The sequence below is a fragment of the Dermochelys coriacea genome, chromosome 7 (assembly GCF_009764565.3).
Source record: "Dermochelys coriacea isolate rDerCor1 chromosome 7, rDerCor1.pri.v4, whole genome shotgun sequence".
In the NCBI taxonomy this organism is placed as follows: domain Eukaryota; kingdom Metazoa; phylum Chordata; order Testudines; family Dermochelyidae; genus Dermochelys; species Dermochelys coriacea.
Genome location: NC_050074.1, coordinates 45,936,738 through 45,962,138, shown reverse-complemented (window position 1 = coordinate 45,962,138; position 25,401 = coordinate 45,936,738). Strand labels below are relative to the sequence as shown.

General features: G+C 40.6%; 1 protein-coding gene across 1 annotated transcript in view; it reads right to left on the bottom strand.

The window, feature by feature from the left end:
• The window catches only part of DOCK3 (dedicator of cytokinesis 3), a 603,029-nt gene that overhangs the window by 155,531 nt on the left and 422,097 nt on the right, over nt 1–25,401 (bottom strand). Inside the window, 2 exon segments of the mRNA XM_043518507.1 lie at nt 9,247–9,372; nt 13,086–13,174. Coding sequence (XP_043374442.1) covers nt 9,247–9,372; nt 13,086–13,174 — 215 coding nt within the window.

The following is a 25,401-nucleotide window of genomic DNA, read 5'->3' as shown; positions in this document are numbered from 1 at the left end:
CTGTCATCTGCTACCATTGAGAACAGTCTAGAGCCATCCTCTTTGAAACCCCCTTTCAGGTAGTTGAAAGCAGCTATCAAATCCCCCCTCATTCTTCTCTTCTGCAGACTAAACAATCCCAGCTCCCTCAGCCTCTCCTCATAAGTCATGTGCTCTAGACCCCTAATCATTTTTGTTGCCCTTCGCTGTACTCTTTCCAATTTATCCACATCCTTCTTGTAGTGTGGGGCCCAAAACTGGACACAGTACTCCAGATGAGGCCTCACCAGTGTCGAATAGAGGGGAACGATCACGTCCCTCGATCTGCTCGCTATGCCCCTACTTATACATCCCAAAATGCCATTGGCCTTCTTGGCAACAAGGGCACACTGCTGACTCATATCCAGCTTCTTGTCCACTGTCACCCCTAGGTCCTTTTCCGCAGAATTGCTGCCGAGCCATTCGGTCCCTAGTCTGTAGCGGTGCATTGGATTCTTCCATCCTAAGTGCAGGACCCTGCACTTATCCTTATTGAACCTCATTAGATTTCTTTTGGCCCAATCCTCCAATTTGTCTAGGTCCTTCTGTATCCTATCCCTCCCCTCCAGCGTATCTACCACTCCTCCCAGTTTAGTATCATCCGCAAATTTGCTGAGAGTGCAATCCACACCATCCTCCAGATCATTTATGAAGATATTGAACAAAACGGGCCCCAGGACCGACCCCTGGGGCACTCCACTTGACACCGGCTGCCAACTAGACATGGAGCCATTGATCACTACCCGTTGAGCCCGACAATCTAGCCAGCTTTCTACCCACCTTATAGTGCATTCATCCGGCCCATACTTCCTTAACTTGCTGACAAGAATGCTGTGGGAGACCGTGTCAAAAGCTTTGCTAAAGTCAAGAAACAATACATCCACTGCTTTCCCTTCATCCACAGAACCAGTAATCTCATCATAAAAGGCGATTAGATTAGTCAGGCATGACCTTCCCTTGGTGAATCCATGCTGACTGTTCCTGATCACTTTCCTCTCCTCTAAGTGCTTCAGGATTCATTCTTTGAGGACAATGTTACACAAAACCAAATTATATTCTTCTGTATTTTATCAGAAAAATATACCCAATGGATTCTTCCTCCCTCCACTGGAGGTTCCCCCCCCACTGTTTATGAAGCCTCAGGTTCAGAAAACAAATCCTGATCAAGCTATAAACCTAGCACGCTTTGGCAACTTCACTTATATGAAAATGAAATCCTCTATCTTTTAACCTAAAAATGCCATGAAAGGATGCTATAACTATATATTGGTTTTGTATTTGTATATGTACCAAAAACGGAAAAGTGTACTGCAGAATGTTTGAAAATTGCTAATGCTCATCCTGTGTATTAATGGCTTTAAGACAAAAATATCTTAAAAATATGAACTACTCTAGTTTAGTGACAACTTAGTAGCTGGCATCTATTATAGTAAGGAGGAGATTTTTGCTAAAGGGATTTTCATGTTCTCTGTTGAAAGGGTTTACCATGATGTTCTGGCCACAAAGTAATTATACCTTATAGTAACAGTCTGCATTTATAAAAAGAAAAGGAGTACTTGTGGCACCTTAGAGACTAACAAATTTATTTGAGCATAAGCTTTTATGCATTTATGTAGCACTTCTCATTAGAGGATCTCAAAATTTTTTAACTACACTTACAATGACCTTTTGAGGAAAGGAATGATTATTATCCCTGTTTTATATATGGGAAAAATGAGGTAAAAAGGTTACATGACTTGTTCAAGGTCACAGAATAAGCTAGAGACAGAACAGTAAATAAAATCTTGAAATCTTGACTCTCAACATCTGTTTACAGAGTGGCCAGCTTTCTCCAGCTTTGCAGCCTTCTGAAATGGACTTAATACATCAATGTCCTTTGGGGAAAAAACTCAGCTCAGTTAGGTTGTTATTTGTACCTTACATGCACCCAGCTTTCTGAATAATTGAAGAATACTTCAGTAAAAAGGAGTATTTACCCAGGGAGTCTTTACAGGATTTATTAAGTAAAAGTCCAGTCTCTCATGGCCTGCAAAGCCAGGCAATTAAGGACTATCTGTAAATTAAAAACTTAACGTGTGTCTGTTTATATCCAACTGTTGAAATGGCCCTATTTATTAGAGCCCAATCCTGTGAGTTACTGAGCCCCCTCTATGCCATTTTAAGTCACTTGGGCTTAGCAATAGGAAGTGATAGTATTTTATAGGATTGAGCCCCTATACTTTATAAAAGAATGCCTGGTACTCATGGAGAGACAGTGAGATAGAATGAGCAATCAAAATATATTTGTTTTTCAGTTCTTTGGTTCTGAAACAAAAACAAAAACCAAACAAAAAACCCAAGAAACAATCAACCCAGACCACACACCACACGTAAAAATTAGGGTTCAGATCCTCAGCTGGTATAAATCAACATATCTCAGTTTTGATGTTAGGCAGCCTGATTTTGCCATCCTTACAGTGGGTAGTACCTTCATCCATGAATAGTCCAATTGAAATAAATAGAGCTACTTAGTATGGTAATGTTTCAAACACGTAAGGATGACAGAATCAGGGCCACGGTTAGCAGTATGATCATAAATTGTGTATCTTTTGAGCCTCACTAGATTTTTCTTGTAACAAATCACAATTAACTGTAATCTGTATGATGTATAGGAACCCTTAAGCAAAAGATTCTCTTATACAGTATCATGATTTATATGTGATTTATAATTACTCTCTTGTTCTTCTAGTCACCACTGAAAACCTGTTAACTGTCTACTGGGCCTGATTTGCATTTACACTAAGGACACTTTTCACTGTTTTGGCAGTGAAAGAATCCTTAACGTTGGTGTAAATAATCTTGTCATAACATAAATGAGTATCAGGTCCTATTCTTTCCTAAAAATGTGCATGAGACTATATTAATGTTAATAGGAACAATGGGAAAGTAGAAAGTGGACACACAACATCTATTATTATTTATTCTTTCTATTAAGGTATCATTATTGGGATTAGTACATGCATTTTAATCCTTGATGATCACTCTGGCTTTTGGTGAAGAAAATGGTCAGACTGTATTTCGTTCTGCTTCTGAGGGGAACTAGGGAAAGACAGAATGTCACATTAATCTGCTTTCTGATAACAGATTTTTGGACCTGTGGATCCAAAGGAATTAATACAATGTCTTCTATAAATAGATTTATAGAGCCAGCAGGATATACCTACACAAATATTTGTATTTAGTGTCATGGTTTTGCTCCCAGATTAATTTGGAGAAAGTTGACCACTCTCTTTCCTTTCCTTCAACAAGATTTTTTTTTTCATATTGATAAAATCATGCAATCTTCAGGGTGGGTAAGGCACACTAGTGGATGATTCAGCATATGCCCTTGTGTAAATAAATGATTGGTTTCATTATCCCTCCTGTCCTGGTTAGATAGGTGTCTTTTCTGTCCTTGAATATCAATCAATGATCCAGAAACTTCCTTAACAGACTGTTCCATTTTTTCTCTCTGGTTTTACAAACAGATTCTTCTAATATTTTACCTACATTTTCCTTGTTCCATCTTAGCCCTTGCTTATTTTCTTTTTTTCTGACTAATGAAAATGATTGGTCTTCATTCTCTTTGTAACACATATTTATGCCTTTTTTTATTCTTGTTTAACATATGTATGCCTTTTTTTATTCTTGTTAACCCTCTTCGCATAATTGTGCTCTGAGCACCTGACAAGCCCTGTCATATCCTGTTATTAATGTTTCTCTTGCCATGACTTAGTGAACATTCAAAGCACTGATGCCCCAAGCTTTCTCAGCAGTGATTCTGATTCATCCTGTTATACTTAGTGACTCTGTCTGGAATACATTAGTGTGAAGAAATACTGATAATACATTATCAAAAATGCCCATCTGTTACCAAAGCTTCCTCGCAATGCTATTATGGTTTGTTACTTTTACCAATCCCCAACAGTCCATGAAAAAAACATGAAGTAAAGATGGGGAAAAATCAAGCAATAAGCAAACATTACATAGAAAAGCAGAAACTTACACCCAACTATCTTCAGCTCTGCATCAGAAAGAAAGAGGAGAGAATGAAGGAAAAGTAAAGAGAGGAACCAGGACAATTAGAAAGGAGAGAGAGAGAAAAAAGAAAGAAACATCACTCACAAGTAAAAGATGAAGCATGCACTTTTCATCAGAGGATCAAAGTAAAAGACAGATTAGGTATCAGCACATGGGGAACGGAAGGGATGTCCTTCAGGAAACTGACAAACACCATGCCTACGCAATAGATTTCTGATCGCAAATTCTGTATACAAATAAAGTTGCAATCCAAAAGGCAAGCAGCACATGCCTCATTGCATTTATCTCTGGGGAAAGGTAAAATTATTATCAGGATTAAATGGACATTCTTAAATCCAATAGCAATTTAGAAATAAACTTCATAAAGCCTGGTATGACTGAATCCCTTCTGATTCACAAGGACACAGAAGAGCATTACGTTCATCAGGATGCTCTTGTCAGATCACAACACAATGAAAATCTCAAAACTTCTAAATTTAACATTGAAACAGATATGATTGTCCAATGAGACTTTAGCAATGCTCTGCACAGTTATGCAGGACATATGCATGACTTGACTAGTTCCAGTAATTCTGTTCCCTAATGATTGCTGGATATCAGTCAAGATTCTTGGTCGATGGGGGAAGAGAGGTTTATTAGAAGAATCCTTACCAGTGCCATTAAAAAAGCCAGGGAGGAAGAGGGGAAACTGGGACAAAAGTAGAAACCTTACAATTTTAATGTTTGGATGTCTGGGGGCAAAGGGAACTTGCTGACTCCTCATAAAAAAGGAAGAGAAAAGAACGTTAAAGTTCATTTGAAATGGGTTTGAATACATTAAAGTTATTTGCTTTCTTTTGACAGTTTTTGGCTTAACAATCTGATCAGTGTATATGAGCAACATTAGGTGACACAGCCTCTACATGGTTATTAATCCTCTTTTGACTGTCACCTCTTGAAAACATGCACCTAGTTGCAAAGTATGATTCTGATAGAAACCTTTGGGCTCACTGCTAATCGTTTCAGAGAGAAGAAACCTTGTCATTAATAACACAGCAATAGCTCTGAAGTAAAGCAGGGAGAAAGCTGTCTGAAAGAGAGATTTAACAAATATGTGGACATGCTCAAGAGCTAACAAAAGCACACAAAAGGTTTTCACTTGGTAACCAGTAAAGTCTTTTCTAAATCACTGAAAATACAAATAAAGTTGTCAGAAAATGAAGACTTTTGAATTTGACAGTGATAACGCTGGAACCAAAGATTATGTAATCGTTATTCTCGTAGTTCTGCTAATTCAATCCTGATTTATAATATCCCTGGTTCTCTAATACTGGACCTCTTCTAAACAGAGTCTATCAGTTGCGTCAAACTGCACGAGATGGATAAATATCTGCTACGGAATGGATGAAATCAAACACATTTTCACTTGTAAAACGTACATCTCCAGGGGTGAAGGGGAACTAACCTGCACCATTGAAATTCCCTTATTTTTTTTAGTATACTGATTTTACTGATGGAGAGTTGTCCAGGTAATTAAGTGTTTGCATTATGCATCACTTCACATATGACTGCTTCTTTCTTCCTACCCACTTACACTGTGGTCATGTGCTTCTTTATACCTACTCTTCGTCTGTGCATGCACTCTTCAAAGAAGGGTACTGGTTGTCAGGAAGTGTCCAATGTGGCTTGTCGCCATTTCTGACATACCTGAGCCAAATTTTTCAAATGTGAGTGCCTAAAGTTAGGCACCTAATTCCATATTTAGGCACCTAAATAAGAGGCCTAATTTTCAGATATGCAGAACATCTGCAGCCACCACTGGATTTAACAGAGTTCTCATGTTCAGTACCTCTAAAAAGAAAGAAACAATCATTTACCGTGATAAATGTGGTCCTTCAGGATGACTGTCCATGTAGGCCCACACTTTGGGGAGATGCACACCCCTGGTTCACAAGTATGGATGTTCTAGTAATCACTATCTGATGAGGATTTGGTTGCACCCAACCTCTCTCCACTCACTAATAATTGCCCCAACTGTCCCTCTGCATCCTTCTTTTAATTCAGGAAACCTTAATAAGAGACTCCAAAGAAGTGGCAAGGTGAGTGTAAATCCATATCCACAATCATCTCAAAGAACCACAGTTACTCTGGTATGCTGTTTTTCCTTCCTCAAGGATTGACAGTATGGATTCCCACTCTACTGGGGCAGCAGCACGAGGTGTCTCTGATGAGCATTAGCTGAAAAGAGAGTGCAGGACAGGCTCTCTTGAATTGGGCACCAGATCTAGAGGTCAAGTCAAGGGATTACAGCTGAATATGGAGCTGAAAGTCACAGCCTTGCATATTTCAATGATGGAAACACCCTGAAGGCATTCTGTAGAAGCTGCCTTTAGTTTAATATTCCTGATGTCTCCCAGTGGCTGAACACCAGCAAAGTCACAACAATAATGTACACATAATCTTATCATTTGGACAGCTTTTGTGTTGAGATGGACTGACTGCTAGACTAACCCCATAAGCCACAGTCTAGAAGATTTACAGACTGAGTTGATATTATTAGAGAAAACCTCTTAGGCTTAGATTGGGGACAGCCCTTTTGCATGGAGACTGCTCCCCCTCGATTCCTTTGCAAACAAACTGCCTAAAAGAGGAGAGGCATGGAGGAGGAAGGGCAACCCCACTTTATGACAACCCCCAGAGCAGCACTGGTGTCCCAGGAAGAGCAAAAACAATGAGGAAGCATAGAGGCCATTGAGCTATTCATTGAACCTGCTACACCTTTAGTGATCTGAAGGAACCAAGGGGCAGTTCAACATACCCAAGAATGGGGATCCATTGGAGTAATTCATGAAGGAGAATCAGGCCACTTATCCAGGTGTCTAAATATGGATTTAAGCACTGAAATTTCAAAAGTCTGGCCCTGATGTCAACTACAGTAGTCCACTGAATGGGAGTTGTGATTTTATCCTGATACACAACCTTTTGAATAGCAGACTGCAGAGTGATGTGGTACCATCATGCCATTGGGCCTGGCTTATGGAACACAGGTTAGAATATAGTTAAATAAATGAAATTCTTTGGCATGCTCTTAGGCCAAAAAATGTCTTTGGAAAATTCATTAAAAAGACATTCACATTAAATGTGTGTCAACTAATTAAATTTCTTTAGCTTTATTCAGATTTATAAAAAAAAATTTATGATCAATAAACCACAATTTTAATTTGAAATTGTTTCTTTTTTAATTCCCATGTAATTATCACAATATAGAATTTGGAGGTTAGCATCCCTGTGTCCTCATCCTCCTCTCTCACCCATCTTAATGCAAGAAATCCTGGTACTTTCAAGAGTGTTAAAATATATACGGTTCTAAACTTCTGATCATATCATTTACACTAAATTTTCAAAAAATACTTCCCACGTAATCCCTGCTGAGCTTTTCACTATAGTTTCTATAAAGACTGCCTGATGAGATTGAACCAACCAAAGATGTTAATGTGTCAGCACAGTTTTTCCAGTACAGAAATCCAACATTTCTCCCAAACACTGCTCACACAAAATTTCCCAAATCTAAAAATCGTTATTGGGTCTGATTCATAATATGAAGTGAGGGAGTAGCATTTAAAATGCTGGCATATGAAGTTTATGTATGATAGAGAGTTTCTAGCCAGTTCCTCATTACACTGCATGAATCAGGCTATATGATGCCAACTTTCATGCTCATTGACCATAGGACTGGCCACATGCTAGTTTGGCCCCTAAATCAACTCAGTAGATTCAAGGCTGCTCTAATTTGTGCCCAAATGACAATGGACACAAGAGACTATTCTGGCAGCCAGGGATAACTAGAATGCTGCAGTGCTCTGGCCAAGACATCTATTGGAGGGGTTGAGTGTGTGTAGAATTAGGGATGCTGGGGGTGGGGGGAAGAGGGGAGGGGAAATAGATGGTTTTACATGCACTTTGTGATGTCAAACAATGAAGAAGGGCTATATTAAACCTGAGAATCAGCTCCACAATATGGAAACTCTCCTGTTTCCATAGGCTTTTTATTATGGGGAAGAAAGGGTATGATAACTCTCTCTGGTTCTGAAACAGACAGCCCTATACTTATGCAGGAGATTTCTAATAAAAAAAAAAAGAGCAAAACAGTCTGCTAACACGGCTGCTACTCTGAAACCTGTTGAATATATGTTACATATGTCAATTTAATGAATTCTAGTATGGTTCTGTACTGCTTCAATGAAAAATACTTCAAATTGGCAATAGGTATTGTGACAGGCTAAGGCCAGATGGCTACAAGAGAGTGGTCGAAGGTAGATACATTAGTTCCAGGTTGAGCAGGTCCCTTTTCCCCTGGTAAACAGGGACTATTCCAGAAACTCAGGAACTTTCTAGAACTAATTAAGGCAGGGAGGCCAATTAGGACACCTGTAGCCAATTGGGAAGCTGCTAGAATTAATTAAGGCTAATCAGGATACCTGGTTTAAAAAGGCTGTCACTCCAGTTAGTGAGGTGTGCGCATAAGGAGTTGGGAGTGAGAGGACGTGTTGCTGGGGGACTGAGGAGTACAAGCACTAAAAGACATCAGGAGGAAGGTCCTGTGGTAAGGACAAAGAAGGTGTTGGGAGGAGGCCAAGGGGAAGTAGTCCAGGGAATTGTAGCTATCGTGCAGCTGTTTCAGGAGGCACTCTAGACAGCCGCAGTCCACAGGGCCCTGGGCTGGAACCCAGGGTAGAGGGCGGGCCCGGGTTCCCCCCAAACCTCCCAACTCCTGACCCAACACACGAGTTTCCACCAGAGGTGAAGGTCTCTGAGCTGGTCCCCGACCCACATGGTGGATCAGCAGAAACTGCGGGGATTGTTCTTACTCTTTTTCCCCCATGCTGGCCAGTGATGAGGTTATCTGAGAGAATGGCAGATTCGAGCCATGAAAGTGGCCAAACTGAGGGCTGCCGTGAATCTCTGAAGCGAGCAAAATTCACCAATAAGCGCAAGACCCACCAAGGTAGAGGAGGAACTTTGTCACAGTATGCTTTACTGCAATCAAGAATTTGTAATCTAGAACGTTTGTAATCTGGGAACATTTTACATTATTGTCCATCATTGAGTAAAAAACCATCCCAGTTATCAATGCTTATGAAAGACTGAACAATAGCATCTGCATTTTATTGTTAGAGGAGATCTACCTACCTGGCATTATGACATCGGGGAAACCGAGTTTTCTGGTAATAGACACCCCCCTGTTAAAGATCATGGGGTTCTCCCTTCGAATTTGCTCCATGTCCCCACGAAGAAGCTGTAGAGAAATTATAAGTCCTGCAAGAAACAAAGTTGTTTATTTTTCCAGATCCGAGAGTTATAACTCAGTCCACATCAAACATATGTGGGAAATGATGGCTTGTATTACAGTATGTACAACACAATAATACACACAGCATTTTTTATTTGAATAATATCATGTATCTAAATCTGAAGTAATGCTGGAGAAACCAAACTGTTCTAGAGAACTAGCTAGGAGCGTAATGTAATGTTATACAGGACTGTGAATTTGGAGTAAAAAATTAAACATTGCAGGTTGACTGTAAAACACTTATGAGGCACTATGTTTTTTCCTGGTACACACTAGGCTAGAACCACTTGGGAATAATAATGTAAACCTTTATCTTAATTGCCACATCAGTACAATGCTATAGGGTTTCCTTGAACTGTCTTCACTCTAACCTAACACCACACAACAATCTTGGACCTCACTTTCACACTTTGTTTCTTTAACCAACTGATGTGAGAATGTTTGTCTCTAATGGAATTCCCTCCAATACTTAGGACTGTCCCAGCAAAAGCAATGGTCAATTTGAATGAAATCTCAGGACATAGAAAAGTACGAGTGACTTGGTAACTTGCTGCCCTGTTATGTGGCCCTTTCTATTCTCCATCAACTGAAGAGTTGAAGAGAGATCAATTATATAAATTAATCTCAGCACAAGTGTTTGCATAGATCTTTCTCTAATTGCTTTTTATTTATATTATATTGCATCATAAAAATTACATTAAAATAACGTTAACATTGCAAAGCCAAGCACTCTCAAGTTAGTAAGTGTCAGAATGTAGGTTGCCCGTGCAACCTTAATTCAGCCTGCCTGTGAGGATGCATTATTAATTGCATGATCATATACTATTTTTTTGCCCCACGATCCCTGCCTCATTCAGTTTAGGGTAGTTACTCAATACTTTTTTTATCCTCCATATTCAATCCCAGGCCTTATTTAACACACACTATCCAAACACTGCATGGAATACAAATTCCTGAATAGGCAACCTTAATTCTGGCATTTCCTAACTTTGGAATGCTTGACTTTGCAATCTTAACACTTTTTCAAATTGAGGGATTTTTATGTAATTTCCTAATTTAAAAAAAAACACCTGAAAAAGCAAAAAATCCATCACATGGAACCACACTGATTTCCAACATGGATGATAAGCAGGGTACAAACCTTTAGATTCACAGCAAAGATCACCTGGGATAATGGAGTAAATGGCAGCAGCAGAAGGCTGTTATCTATGGTGGACCAATCACAAGAAGGGAATGAGACACACACTTTGCAAGTGGGATTCATAGCTATTTGCTGACAGCAGAGGAATAATAGAATCATAGAAGATTAGGGTTGGAAAAGCTCTCAGGAGGTCATCTAGTCCAAACCCCTGCTCAATGCAGGACCAGAATATAGTAACTCAGGACTGTCTTCAATTTCAGGTTCTGTAGGGGAGTGTTCTCTAGTAGTTATAGACCCTTCTGCTTCAGTGGCCCCTAAGACTGTTTACCCATCCTTGACTTCTGCCCCCCATTCCTCTATGCCACTCCCAGCTCCTTTTCCTCACAATCTCTGTTCCTATTAAACTACAACCACCACCTCTTCTCTGCACTTCTGTCAATTTACCACACCTGTGCTCCCTGTTGCTATCCAGCCTACTCATGGGTCCTCCCTCTGCTCCTAGAGCAGTCATGATTGGCTGCTCTTTCCCTGTAAATAGGGAAGTGGAGAAGGCAGCCAATCAGAGGAGGCTTTCCCTCAGGTAGGGCTGAAATTTGCATGAGGGCAGGAGATTCTCTCATTGCCAGACTGGCTCCAGCAGGGGCAAATTTGTGCTACTTGCAATGAAATCGTAAGAGGTGGCAGCTCTGCATCCCTAACACCAGGACAATACTGCTGTCAAATTTAAGTGCCTGTTGTAAAGCATGGAGGCACTACAGCTTCTCAACAAGATGGTTAGAAATATTCTTTTAACGTGGGCGAACAATATATTTTCCCCTATTCTTGTTCTCAAAAAATTTGGAGCTGCTTTTGCTTAACTTTCAAATAAAAAATTAAGCAATCAAGCCAGAGGCAGGCACCTGATATTGAAAATTTCAGCCCAAGTGGTTAAAGTTTAGCAAAGCTATGAGCAACTGTAAACAGAGTCTTATAACAGGAAGTGTTGGGCAACCTTACCTATAGGTGGCATTACAAACTCTACCTATAACATAACCCTGCTTGCTAGCTGTTTCATTTGCCTTCAGTTGTACCTAGTGCCCTTTATGCTAATGGGAATTACTGCAAATTCAGTGACAGCGTATTTGATATGTAAACAACTGAAATCCAGAAGAGATTAGGATTTAAACCTCAATGGGGTCCTGCTGAATTATAAATGTATTTTTCAACAAAAGCAAAACTGCCTGTACCTTTAAATGACTGTACATTAAGGTTTCAGAGTAGCAGCCATGTTATTCTGTATTAGAAAAAGAAAAGGAGTACTTGTGGCATCTTAGAGACTAACACATTTATTTGAGCATAAGCTTTCGTGAGCTACAACTCACTTCATCGGATGCACATGTACATTAAGGGTAACACCCTAGTAGCATATGGAATGGAATAGCAATTGCATTTCCAAATTAGCTATCTTTGTCACTTATAAACTGAGGTGGCTGACAGGATAAGGAGAAAGGTTAATTTACTCAACAAATTACAAATTTATCTTTAATTGATTTATTTAATTTAATAAATCTGGACTCAGAATACAGTAAGAACTCTGCCAAGACAATAACTCCCCATGGCTATTTATGAAGCGCTCTGCACTGCAACTATCAGAGCTAGTGTTCATGATAATTAATCTTCAGGTATAAATGCACTGGCCTCTCTCTGGAAAAATCAGATAAGTATCTTGAAGAAATGCAATATTTATCCCTTCACAAATAGATTCATGGTGTCCTAAGATGAGCATGTCTCAGGTATGTGTCACTGCGGGAATCTTCATGGGAATAGTTAGGTGGTATGATCCAGAATAATAAAGAGAGATTCTAATTAAATTTTTGACTCCTGTAAAAATCCTTCAGCTCCTGTAGAACTTCCCTCAATTTCTATCTAGGAACACTTAACAAGAAACATTGCTCCAAATGGATATATAAAATATTTTTGCCAGTGCAGTTAGCTGCTGATATTGTACACTTCCCTTGGCTACCGGTTTTCATAAGCAAGGGTAAAATGCCCAACAAAATTAAGAGTAGCCAAAAATGAAAACTCAGAGATAGCTACTAGTTGTCTCCACTTTGATCTACAGACAATGGCATTGTACAGATATAATAAAGGAGATACTTTAACATGCAGAATCTTTAATATTGCCAACAGTGCATGAGCAGGATAGAATCCAGCTTGACTTTCTGTATCCATGGCAAATTTGTAGGAGTGGTAGTTAGAGATTTTTTTTAACCTGTAAACTGAATAAATTTTATATGGAAATTATTAAAAACACAAACATGGAACCCCAAAATGCCATTTTCAGAGAGTCATTTATCAGAGTTGTAATGCACTATAAATCTTTACCTGATGAAATATTAACACCAGCTCAAATAAACAAACAACTAGAAAGAATGTATGATGACTGGCAATGGGCTAGGTGTGACAGCGTATCTTGTGGAACTTCTCTGCCCACAAAGAATTCTCAGTTTCATCAAGATACACTTTAAGGGTTCTCTAGCCAAAAAATAAAAAAATTACCATAGTTTGAGCTGGGTGCTGTGTACTTGGTACTGGACTTGCGGATAATGTTTTCATGGATCTGATACCATTCATTTTCATTGTTGCACCTAAAATAAAAGGGACACTAGTTAAAGTTACCAGCTCTTTTTTATCCAAATGATAAAAAGAGAGAAAGGTTTACTGCATATGTTGTATGATTCCGTTTTGTGGGAGAAATCCAACACAGGCCTCTTTTTAACAGACTACAATGGGACATTGGGCCAGAAGGGAAACCACTCTTGTCTCATCTTCCAGTATTAATCTCTTTATCTTGGACACTTTTGAGTCTGTGGTGAATTCTGTATTTCTGGGAAGAGTTTCACATTGCACATTATGATACAGCGGGGGAAGGTTTGCACAAATTTTAATTGAATTTTGAAAAAAAAGATCAATTTAATCCTAAAATTAATTGCTGCTATTTATTACCCTTTCACATTTGGCAACTAATCAAGTTACATCCCAGAACTTAAAACTGGGTAATTGAAAGGTGAAATGACAAAGAGACTCTTGAGTATTTCAGTTATTTGCAAAAAGTCTTATGCTAAACTATGCTGAACAGACTATCTAGCAATATAAGACAAATCCCAAAAACTATGGGATAACAAACAAAAATCTACAGAGAAAGAGAGTTTCTTTTGCTGGGACTGAGGAAAGGGTTTCTTCCAATTATTTATTCACCTTCAGCCCCCGTGCATGTGTAATTTAATGAGGTTCTGCAAATACTATTACAGTATTGTACTTATAAAGTCAATATAGCAATATATTTTCAAAAAGTTTCCAGGATAGCAATTACAATATGTTTACTCATCTATCACTAGTACATGAGTTAAGTCTATTTTTTTGATTGATAAAAAAGTCAACTATTGATGTCAGTCAATGATACACTGATAATTTGTTCTATGAATAAATGTTATTTAACAATAATTGTCTAAAATATCCAGCTGGACTGATCTTTAATAGTACAAACAATCCAGATACATTTCTTAGCTTGTGTTAGCAGAAATAATGCCTATGAGCAGGGTATGTTCTGAAATATTTTCTAACCAATATATCTTGGCCATGGTACTAGCTGCTTCAGATATTATTGCAGAATGACTATATAATAATGCACACATCCACAGGATGTGTAAAAGATGATGTCTCCTGTTCTCATTTTTACAGATTGTTGATTTTCCACTTTTTACAGTTCGCTTTTCTAGGTCCCATCCACTTCTGACCTCTTCTTCAACTTTGTTCTCTCAAATATTAACTTAAAAATGAATGTTAATAATGAGTAATTAGAAAGGCAACTAAGAGACATATATAATAAAGAATGGGCTGGATTCTCCACTGTATTACTATACAGCTACACTGAAGCCACTGGACTCACAGTGGCTTCAAACTGGTGTAATGCAGTGGAGAATCAGGCACAATCTCCTCTCACTCTTCTGTCCCTCATCCTTTGACAACAATTATCTGCTCTACTATGTTACATCTAACACAGATTGTAAGACTCTTTAGGGGCAGAGATTTGTCTATTTAAAAACTGTAAAGCACTATGCCTATCTATGGGCTATATCAACAACCCAATGACTTATTTTTTTGATATAATAAAGTTCCTATGTATAGTAAACAGTTGGTTTTGAGTTACATAAAATAATAATGTATGTTCATTAGTACTTGAGACCTTTCTTCTTACTTCAAATTCTTTTGCAAATCTACGTATGCAGGACAACCCACTATGGGTTTATGCTCTTTTAGTCTGACCCATTAAACTCAACTTTTCTACAGTGGATGGATTCCTTCAGAGCATTACTTTGTATACGAGTGTTTGTTTATATTGCTCAGCCCTTGATGATATTGTAGCCAGTATTTTTTTCTTAGATTCTTGTATATCAGGTGGGTAAATTAATTATCTGAGATTACTGCAACTCTACTTTACTTACTCTATTTTACTTAGTCTTACAGTTGCTGAAGAACTGAGCAGTAAGTGACTACCCAAGGTCATTTAGTGAGTTGGTGACCCTCAGTCTTTGCTCTAACCATTGGAACACAATTAATGAGTAAGACAAGCAACCACAATAGCCAGCATAAAATATGCAATAGAAGACTGGGAAAGCAAGGAGATATACAACTTAGAAAAAGCACATGGTCTCCCCTCTTTCCTCAGACTCTAGGGAGAACAGAACGTTGTCTAAAGAGTGAATACCATCCATTTGCTGAAGTCACATCAGTAACTGAGTAATGAGAGGCTCTGACAGATTTTACAGTCCCTTAAAGGCTTGACACTTGTAACTTCTTGACTTGCCAGATCAGTCAATACCTTGGAGTGTTACACAGGTGTAAAAATACTAATACCAGACTTGCTTCTTTGTCAGGCTTCCTTGTAGCTTTCTAGGTCTACAAGATTGCAAGAGCCACTTGCTATAAATGTAACATAGCCACAGGGCAGAAAGAACCCATAAGACCTCTGATCTCCACATTCATATAGCAGCTCTACAGTTTTAATGAACAATATGGGTCTCTTCTATAAAGACAGTTTAGCAAAGCAGACAAATTTACACCTGGATGAAGAGCAGCTTATATGGGTTTAATGATTTCAATGACTGCTGACATTATTCTTCATAAGAAGAGTAGATTTACCAGTTTTTCACAGATCTTACTAATAAGACACTTTATGATGACTTGGGAGCTTGCAGGGCAGGGGCTGCTGCAACCTTGTACAGTATGTGTTTCACTGTTCCTTCCACTTTCCTGCTGACCTCTTTACTTTCAGAAATTAAGTCACCTAGCATATGCTACATGAAAACAATCCAAAGGGACTAATGTGAAGCAGTCACACAAAAAAATTAATTGTAAAATATCCAAGTGAAATGGAGACCATTAATAATGTGTTGAAAACATATATTTTTAATTTCTGATTCAAAATTTTGTCTTCCAGCAGAAATTTAGTCTTGGAATTATGACAATCTACATTCATGGATAATTTTTTTAGTGCACAAAATTGAGGAATGAAATCTAATTTTGGAACTGACATGTGGGATGACATCTTTGGAAGTTGTATGAAAGCATGTCAAGGATGAGTTATGATGTGCTGAGTGTCAGTACATCTTGTTTCATCCTCTAACCCTTGGAAAGATGGTAATAGCTCAGATTATAGGGTGAATATGTGAGCTGTGCATAGTTCTTTCACTTATGAAAAAAGTCAATTTATTAAATACTACTAAGCATATGTACCTATTTACTTTTTAAAGTGAAATAACTCCTTAATTATTTTTTTAATAGAAACATTAGGGACTGATCAAACTTATCCTGTCAAGAACTTAAAATTGATACAAAGGAGAAATTAGTTACTGGATGAGAATTACAGTCTATATTGGGACATGTCAGGGAGAGGAACTGGCTTTCTGCCAATTTTCACTTCTTTGATATATATGATATATAAGGAAGGCTCGAAATGTTTTAATCAAACAAAACAGCCCAAACAATAAACAACAGGTTGTTGATATTGGAAACTCAAGTCTTGTGTGAGTCTTGAACCATAGAAAAATAGAGCTGGAAGGGACCATAACATAGGACTATGTTAACTGGAGAGTTAGGCCTTAATATACACTAGAAAGAGTTTGCTGGCAAAACTGCTAGTGGAGATGCAGTTTATACCAGTACCCTGAACAAAAGCTATCCTGGTGTCATGGTTGTGGGATGAGCTATACCTTTTATCCCTTTTTCTCCCTGAGGTGACAGGGCCAACATCCTTTACTTCTCTCAAGGATAGACCCATGCAGTTCAAACAACCTAGGACAGGATCTCTCGGTGACAGCTTCTCTGTTTACCAACTGTGTTAACATGACAGGCCCAGCTGCGTTTGTCATCTGAAAGCCCTTTTCTTCCAGGAGTCTGTGACAGCAGCTGATTAAAGTGACTCCGAAACAACTTCTTCAAAGCATTTATTCATTCACCCAAATAGATAGAGCACACAGAGAAAAGGGTAAAAACAATAAAGGCTGATATACACATATGCTTCCCCTTACTTAAACCTTAATCTTTCCTTGAAATTTCTGGTAAGTTCCATTCAGTCCAGTTATCTCCAGCTCTGGGCTGGAAAAAGTAGGTTGTGCTGCTGTATCATGCTCTGTATGTCTCTCTAGGTACATATACACTGCATGCTTCTTTCAGCACTATGCGGAGTACATACATGTATAGTTCTCCTAGCATAAGTATAAATAGCAGCGTAGATGGGAGGCACAACATAGGTAAGTAAAGACATGCCTGAAGAGTTATGCGAGTACCACACATACTCTCTGCTTGCCCAAGTCATGCCCCCCTGTTTGTGCGGCTATTTTTAGCAGTGTAGTGTCCCACTGCCTCCCCGCTGCTGGAGCCTTTACTGTCTGCAGGAAAAGACTCCCCCAGCCAGGAAAGGCTCTGGCATTGGGAGGCAGCAAGGAAAGCCTTGGGCAGCTCCCAGGCTTTCCCTGCCACAGGGCTCAGCCTTTTCCAGCTGCCTCAACCTCCCAGAGCCTTTTCTCATCACAGTGAAAGGCTCTGGCAGCGAGAAGCTGCTGAACCTTTTCCATGCTATCTCCCCACACCAGACCCTTTCACCGACCTGCTTTTCACTGCAGCACGTAGCTATCACATACCATACATGCTGCTGCCAGTGGCGCGTTGTGTAGATGTAGGCTTATCTTCTTTTTTCTAGGCCTGGGGTCCTTTAATGATTTAGTATCCCCTTTGATCCTAGGCTCAGGCCTGGGAAGTATAAACCTTGCTAGCAGTGGCATAGCAAGGCCCGAGAGGGCGCTGGTGCAAGAATAGATAGAGGTCTCCTTTCCGGTTCCAAAATCTAAAATTTTGCTTACCTTTATCATCTTGGAAAATCATAATTTATCCATCATATCCATAAACATGCAGCCTGCATATTGTGTCATCACAGATAAAGCACCCAAATACAAAACCTAACTATCATTTTACTAGTAAATTTTATCTAATTGAAAATCTGCACAATAGCAATCATGAGGCTTCACACATTAGTAATAAACACATTGTATCAGCATAAAAATGTGTAACTCAGGTTTTGTGTGTCAAACTTTAAACTACGCATAAGGCATGTCCAAAGTATACATGTTGTTTGTCAAAAAGCACAAAGATGTGAGTCACCATTGTGTTACTCCTGTCTCAAGTTGGTGCAATTCTACTGGAACTGAGTGAATAGAGTTACAATGGGTGAGTAATACAATGGGAAATCAAGCCCCAAATCTTTATTTATCTGAACGCACAATTTTGTCCATGGCAAAACTTGCAATTTGAGCACACACAGCATTTGCATTCACCAATCATGTGTGGGTGGGCACCAAATGAAAACAAGTATTGTCACAAACATATAGACCAATCTAAATGTGGTCTCTGTGTCACAGAAACTAAGCACAAAGATCCATACTGCCATGTCAATAAAAAACAAAACAAAGCAAAACAAAACTAACTAGTAAAACAACTACATCTTCAGCACTTTTCAAAGATTGTGATACCTAGTCCATTTTACACTACTGATTAAGTCAGGCATTTATTACTCCTATGGGAATTGTGTGCCACTTCACATGTGCAGAATTCATGTCCAGTGCAGAATTTTTTCCCCAGGGCAGGAGAAGTGCTTCAGTTCTGCCTTTCACCCAGCAGAGGCCACTGTGGCACCAGAACAGTCAGCAGCCAGCTGTGTTCATCACAGCATCCTGCCCACAGAGCCAGGTTAAGAGAGACAGAGTGGGGCACATAGGGGTGCTGGGGGGGTCACAGACTGATTCAGAAGGGCTAGTGGGTGATACAGACTGGGGCACAGGCTCAGGAGGTAGTGGGGGTACAGTGTTGAGCCAGGGGCTGAATGGAAGGGGTGCTGTAGGGCTACATGGGGACAGAGAGTAGGGGACTGCAGGAATTCATGGGGAAGAGGGGCAGAGTGCCTGACTGAATGGGAGAGGCTTGGGGTCAGCCAGGGTCTGCATGCGGGAGACTCCTCAACTCCCTAACAATCCCTCCCCTCCCCCAAAAAACCCCTGTTCCATACTTCTCCCATTCACATCCAACAATCCTTCAGTTTCACTTCCCTCTCCCTCTGTTACCCAGACTCCCCCAAGCCTTTGCACTGCTTCTGAGAGGTGTGGGAAATACATTTCTGTGTTGTAGTTTAAATAAATTACTCGAAGTTCTGTATTAATATGCCTAATAAGGAATCTATTTGTCAAAAAAACATTTCCTGAATCTTTTTTTTGTCTCTATTGTTACAGAAATACTTGCTGACAGGTATTTTGAAATAAATTACCAAAATAATTGAAATAATTGAAACTGGTGTGACAAATTGAAATTGGTGTGACAAATACAATATGCAGAATTTTACAAAATTGTGCGCAGCATTTTTTATTTTTTTGGCGCAGAATTCTCCCAGGAGTAACTTATGGTATGTCTGTTTCCATATCATATCATTTGTCCAACACCCTGACATCATTTGTCCAACACCCTGAACTGCCCACTTCATTTTAAGTAGTCTCCTACTGCATGTGTGAACCCCTTATGCTTAACAATCTATTCCAACTTGTATTTAGCTCAGACACTCTGTTTACCTTCTCCAGACTGGAAGAAGAGAACTGTGATGCTGAAAAGCTTGTCCCTTTCAACAATAAAAAAGGTTTCAGAGTAGCAGCCGTGTTAGTCTGTATTTGCAAAAAGAAAAGGAGTACTTGTGGCACCTTAGAGACTGACAAATTTATTTGAGCATAAGCTTTTGTGAGCTACAGTTGCATCCGATGAAGTGAGCTGTAGCTCACGAAAGCTTATGCTCAAATAAATTTGTTAGTCTCTAAGGTGCCACAAGTACTCCTTTTCTTTTAACAATAAAAAAAATACTACCTTCTCTCTCTCATATCCTGGGAGCAACACGGCTACAACAAAACTGCATATATCATAGAAATGTTACCCGACCTAGATAAAAAGCCAGCCCTCACCAACAACTGTAACATCTTCTAAGTACCTCTAAGATACACACACTTTTTGGATACAGTATGATCCTACCTCATATGGTACAAGATTCACTGGTATGGCTTCAGCTACTTTTGGGCCACTCCATAAACTCAATTTACCTGGCTGATCAGAGCAGGTTGCCAATAGTTTTCTGTTGTCAAAATGTTGCATAGGAGCCAGAATTAACCAGTGCATCTAGCCCAGTTAGGAGAAACACATTCTAACATAGTGGAGAGATTAATTCAGATCAGGGGCTGAACCCCACCTGCCTTCTGCAACCTCCTCCGGCCACCTCCTCCATCCCCTGGGATCAGGGCCCCATCCCACACAACCCCTCCCTGGAGCCTCTCAGCCCTCCACTCCTCCACACTCTGTACCCCCAGCCTGCACTCCACACCCTCAGCCCACCCCAGCCATCACCCACTGCCTGGCCCCACATGCTGTAGACCCACAGTCCACCTCTTGCACCTTCCTGGATGAGCTCCTCACTGCTGAAGCAGTGGCCACAGTGCAAGTTCAGGTTGGTGGTGGTCAGGGACTGCCTGGGTGGCAGGGCCTATGGGGACCGGGCACAGAATAACAGGTGCAGGCTGGACACCAATTTGAAGTGCTGGCAACTCCGGTGGTGTTGCCAGGAGCAGCCACAAGTTGCCCATTGCCTGAGTTGTGGCCACAATCTTACTCATACTGGAGACAGGGCAGTGGCAATTGCTGGACTGAGGCAGCCTGGCAGGAGGCCACTTCTTACTTCTTGGCACACTGGTTGCCTAGTCTACCTATAGGTTGACAGTGGCATAATTACAGTGGTGCCTAGGATAGAGTGGTCTCTGCTGGTTGGCCCCCACAACCGAGTGGGCCCTACTACAACTGCACTGCTTGCACCACTGTAGCTAAGACACTACTTGCTAGCCTGGACGGAGCTGGGCAGGAGCCTTTCCCCAGTTAACAACTCCCCCTCCAGTGTTCCTTAAGGAGTCTCATCTCTGCCACTGTTTCATTTCCAGTTAGTTTCCTCCTTAGCAGCTTCCTTTGATTTAACTCAATGCAGGTAGGTAGAGTAATACCAAAAAGGTAAAATAAGATACACTTATTCATAAAAAAAATCCAAGATATCTTCCTCATTCTCCACACCAACAAAATACTTTTTTGTCACTAGAACAGCATCTACATTAGAGCTTTTGCCAGCATAGCTATGTTGGTTAGGGGTGTCATTTTTCACACTTCTAACTGACATAGCTATGCCAATAAAACTTTTAAGTGTAGACCAGGCCCTTGTCTCAAGAGGCTGAAAGGTGAGTAACTGAGAGAGGAAAGGAGTTTTAGTCAGACTGTTTAAGACTATTTGTGTTAACACCTGTTTTATGTCAGACTAATTAACATTTTAGAGAAAATACAGCTTTGTTAAAGATTTCCCTCCCTTTCCCCGGACCCATTCACTTGAACAATGACAGTAGGGAACACACATTCTCTGAGACATCTGTGTGGTCCTCCAGCAAAACCAAAGATGATCATAATTGATATGTGACATTTCTAATATTAAAAACAAGTAGAACACCTCCCCAGGTCAAAACAGGATTCCTTCTTAAACCAGCCCTATACAGCAACCCAATGGCTGTCCTGACCCTGTAGGTTTACTCTCCCCTTGTTTCTGCCCCCTTCCCCTCCAACCCAGTACCCACATCCATCCACACTCACTCAGCCTGGGACTCACATATAACTGAGAGAGAGATTGTCTTTCCAGTCTTTCAGTCCTCAATAAAAATGCACACATTTTCAATAAATTATTACATTAACTAAGTATGTAAATGTAGCATCTAATTAGGAGCTCCAATTCTCATTAGTACTCTCCTCTTGATGTAAAGCAGTGTTTCTCAAACTTATTTGATCAGGCCCCCCTTCTTTGTGTCTGTAGTCATTTATGCCCTCCGCCCCCACAAGTACATAAACTGCTACTCAGCTCTGAAGATACAGAAGAGAGCAGCAGCTGCTGGCCGGGCGCCCAGCTCTGAAGGCAGTGCCACACCAGCAGCAGCATAGAAATAAGGGAGGCAATGTGTAAAGTGGTATTTGTAACAACATTTCACAGAAGACTAAGTGCCAATTGCCACCCTTACTTCTGCACTGCTGCTGCCACCCTGGTGCTGACAGTTAGAGCCTGGCTGCCTCCAGGTGCGTGACTGGGGGATGGAAGAGAGCCTGAGCCTGGGCTACCTCCTGGTGAGGGATTGGGAATGAGGAGAAGGAGAGTGCAAGCCTGGGTCGTCGGGCTCTGCCTGTTCCCTTTATCCTTGGCTCCCAGGTGTGCATGGTCCTTCTGCACAAGCCCCAGCCACCTGGGGCTGACAGCCATAGTTCTTAACAAAAAAAGGCACACACCTCACGCCTTCCTTGATACATTCCCTTACCTCCCTTCGGAGACCCGCCCCAGAGTTAGAGAACCACTGATGTAAAATAAAAGCTATGGTTGAACTCCATTTCTACACTTGGCTAAATTATTTATAACTGCAAGTCAAGATAATTCAAAGGATCTTTTCTCTGTAAATACTGATCATGAAACAGACCCAAGAGGTCTCTTTGGGTATGTCTAAACTGCAATTAAAAACTTGCAGCTGGCCTATGCCAGATGATTTGGGATAATGGGAGGTTTACCTCACCAGGGCATGTATGGGGCAAATCCAGCCCAACCTCACAGGAACAAAGGACACTGGCCTAGGCAGCAACAAAGGATCTGTTGGACTCTCAAGTGAGTCACCCCTCTTCCCTTGGTCAATTTGGGACTACAATGCTCACTTGACTTGGAGCGGGGCAAAGCCAAGAGGAAAGAAAGAATATGATAAAAGGGAGAGACGTTTGCTATGCTCTCTCTCTTCCACCCCCCCATCACCACCAAGCGACTGAAGCACTGATCAAAGGGGAGAGCCTGGCTGAAGGGTAACCAGTCAGCCTGTGGTGAGAAGCATCTACATTTGTAAGGGCACTGAAAGTGTTAAGATCAGCTTAGAATGCATTTTGCTTTTATTTCATTTGACCAAATCTGCTTGTTGTGCTTTGACTTATAATCACTTAAAATCTATCTTTTGTAGTTAATAAATTTGTTTGTTTATTCTACCAGAAGCAGTGTGTTTGGTTTGAAGCATGTCAGAGACTCCCCTTGGGATAACAAGCCTGGTACATATCAATTTCTTTATTAAATTGATGAATTCATACAAGCTTGCAGCGTCCAGTGGGCATAACTGGACACTGCAAGACGGAGGTTCCTAGGGTTGAGTCTGGGACCAGAGATATTGGCTAGTGTCATTCGGTTGCACAATCCAAGCAGTGGCTGGCCAAAAGTGCTCACTTACGTAGTTGGGAGCAGCTTACATGCTAGAGGCTGTGCGTGAACATCCTGGGAGTGGGGGTTCTGACAGCAGAGCAAGGTAAGGCTGAATCCAAGAGTCAAGGATTGGCGTGACCTAGCAGATCACTGGTCCAGATAACACCAGGGGAACTTTTCACTTTGGTAAATTCTTCCAATGGTTAATTACCCTCACTGTTAAAAAATTATGCCTTGCTTCCAGTCTGAATTCATCTAGCTTCAACTTCCAGCCATTGCATCGTGTTATACCTTTCTCTGCTAGACTGAAGTCCTTTATCAAACATTTGCTCCCCATATAGGTGTTAATAAACTAATCAAATCACCCCTTAACCTTCTCTTTATTAGTCTGAGCTCCTTGAGTCCATCATTATAAGGCAAGTTTCCTAATCCTTTAAGAAGCCCTGTGGCTCTTCCCTAAACCCTCTCCAAGTTATCAACATCATTCTTGAACTGTGGACATCAGAAATGGATACAGTATTACAGCTGTGGTCACAGCAGCGCCAAACACAGAGGTAAAATAACATCTCTCTACTCTACTCAAGATTCCCCTTTTTATGCACCCCAGGGTCACAATAGTCCTTTTGGCCACTGAGAGCTCATGTTCAGCTGATCATCCATCACGATTTTTCAGAATCACTGCTTCCCAGGATAAAGTCCCCCATCCTGTATATATGGCCTACAATCTTTGTTTCTAGATGTATATTTTTACAATTAGTCATATTTAAAACACATATTGTTTGCTTGCACCCAGCTTACCATGTAATCAGATCTTGCCTGATCTAATAACTAAGCAGAAACTGGGCTTGAGCAGGACCTGGATGGAAGAGTCCCAAAGAAAGGCCAAGGACATGCAGAAATTGACTGTCTGATTCTCCTTCCTCTGAGTCAAAACCAAACCAAAGTACAATGTTAGGAGATGCACTGCTGTGCCTGCCTCCACCTTACACAGGCAGAATGTCTCTGAACACTTCTTATCAGTAACCACAGCTCCATCCTATCCCATATACGGCTGCAAATCTGAGCAAGGGTACAATACAGAACCACACCAAATACATAGGGACAGATTTTCTGATTGGTTAGGGCTGCTTTAAACTGGTTTTCCAGTGCAAAGGTATTCTAAACCCAGAAGATCTGGCCTATGGAGGATTTGTCCTATATAGGGGAAACTTCCAGTGTTATAGAACCACTTTAATGCCTTGTATATCACTTCCACTTCTAGTCTGTAATGGGAGAAGGGGGCATGGCCAGGGCATCCCTATGTGCGATCCCCAACTCTCAGTACAGGCCCTTGGAGTTTCTAGCAAACGACACAGTTTAAAACTGTACTAACCTATACTGGGAAACTAGCTCAGTGCTGAGTCAACCAAGGATCAGGGACTGCAAAGGTGGCCTAAAGCATTTGTAAAATACCCTGGGGTCCTGCTCTTTAGGATAAAATTCATGATAGAAATATAAAAACATGAAATACCTTTAGCCAAGGTTTAAAGTAAAATGGGATTCTATGGGGGATGGGAACATAGAATCATAGAATCATAGAATATCAGGGTTGGAAGGGACCCCAGAAGGTCATCTAGTCCAACCCCCTGCTCAAAGCAGGACCAAGTCCCAGTTAAATCATCCTAGCCAGGGCTTTGTCAAGCCTGACCTTAAAAACCTCTAAGGAAGGAGATTCTACCACCTCCCTAGGTAACGCATTCCAGTGTTTCACCACCCTCTTAGTGAAAAAGTTTTTCCTAATATCCAATCTAAACCTCCCCCATTGCAACTTGAGACCATTACTCCTCGTTCTGTCATCTGCTACCATTGAGAACAGTCTAGAGCCATCCTCTTTGAAACCCCCTTTCAGGTAGTTGAAAGCAGCTATCAAATCCCCCCTCATTCTTCTCTTCTGCAGACTAAACAATCCCAGCTCCCTCAGCCTCTCCTCATAAGTCATGTGCTCTAGAC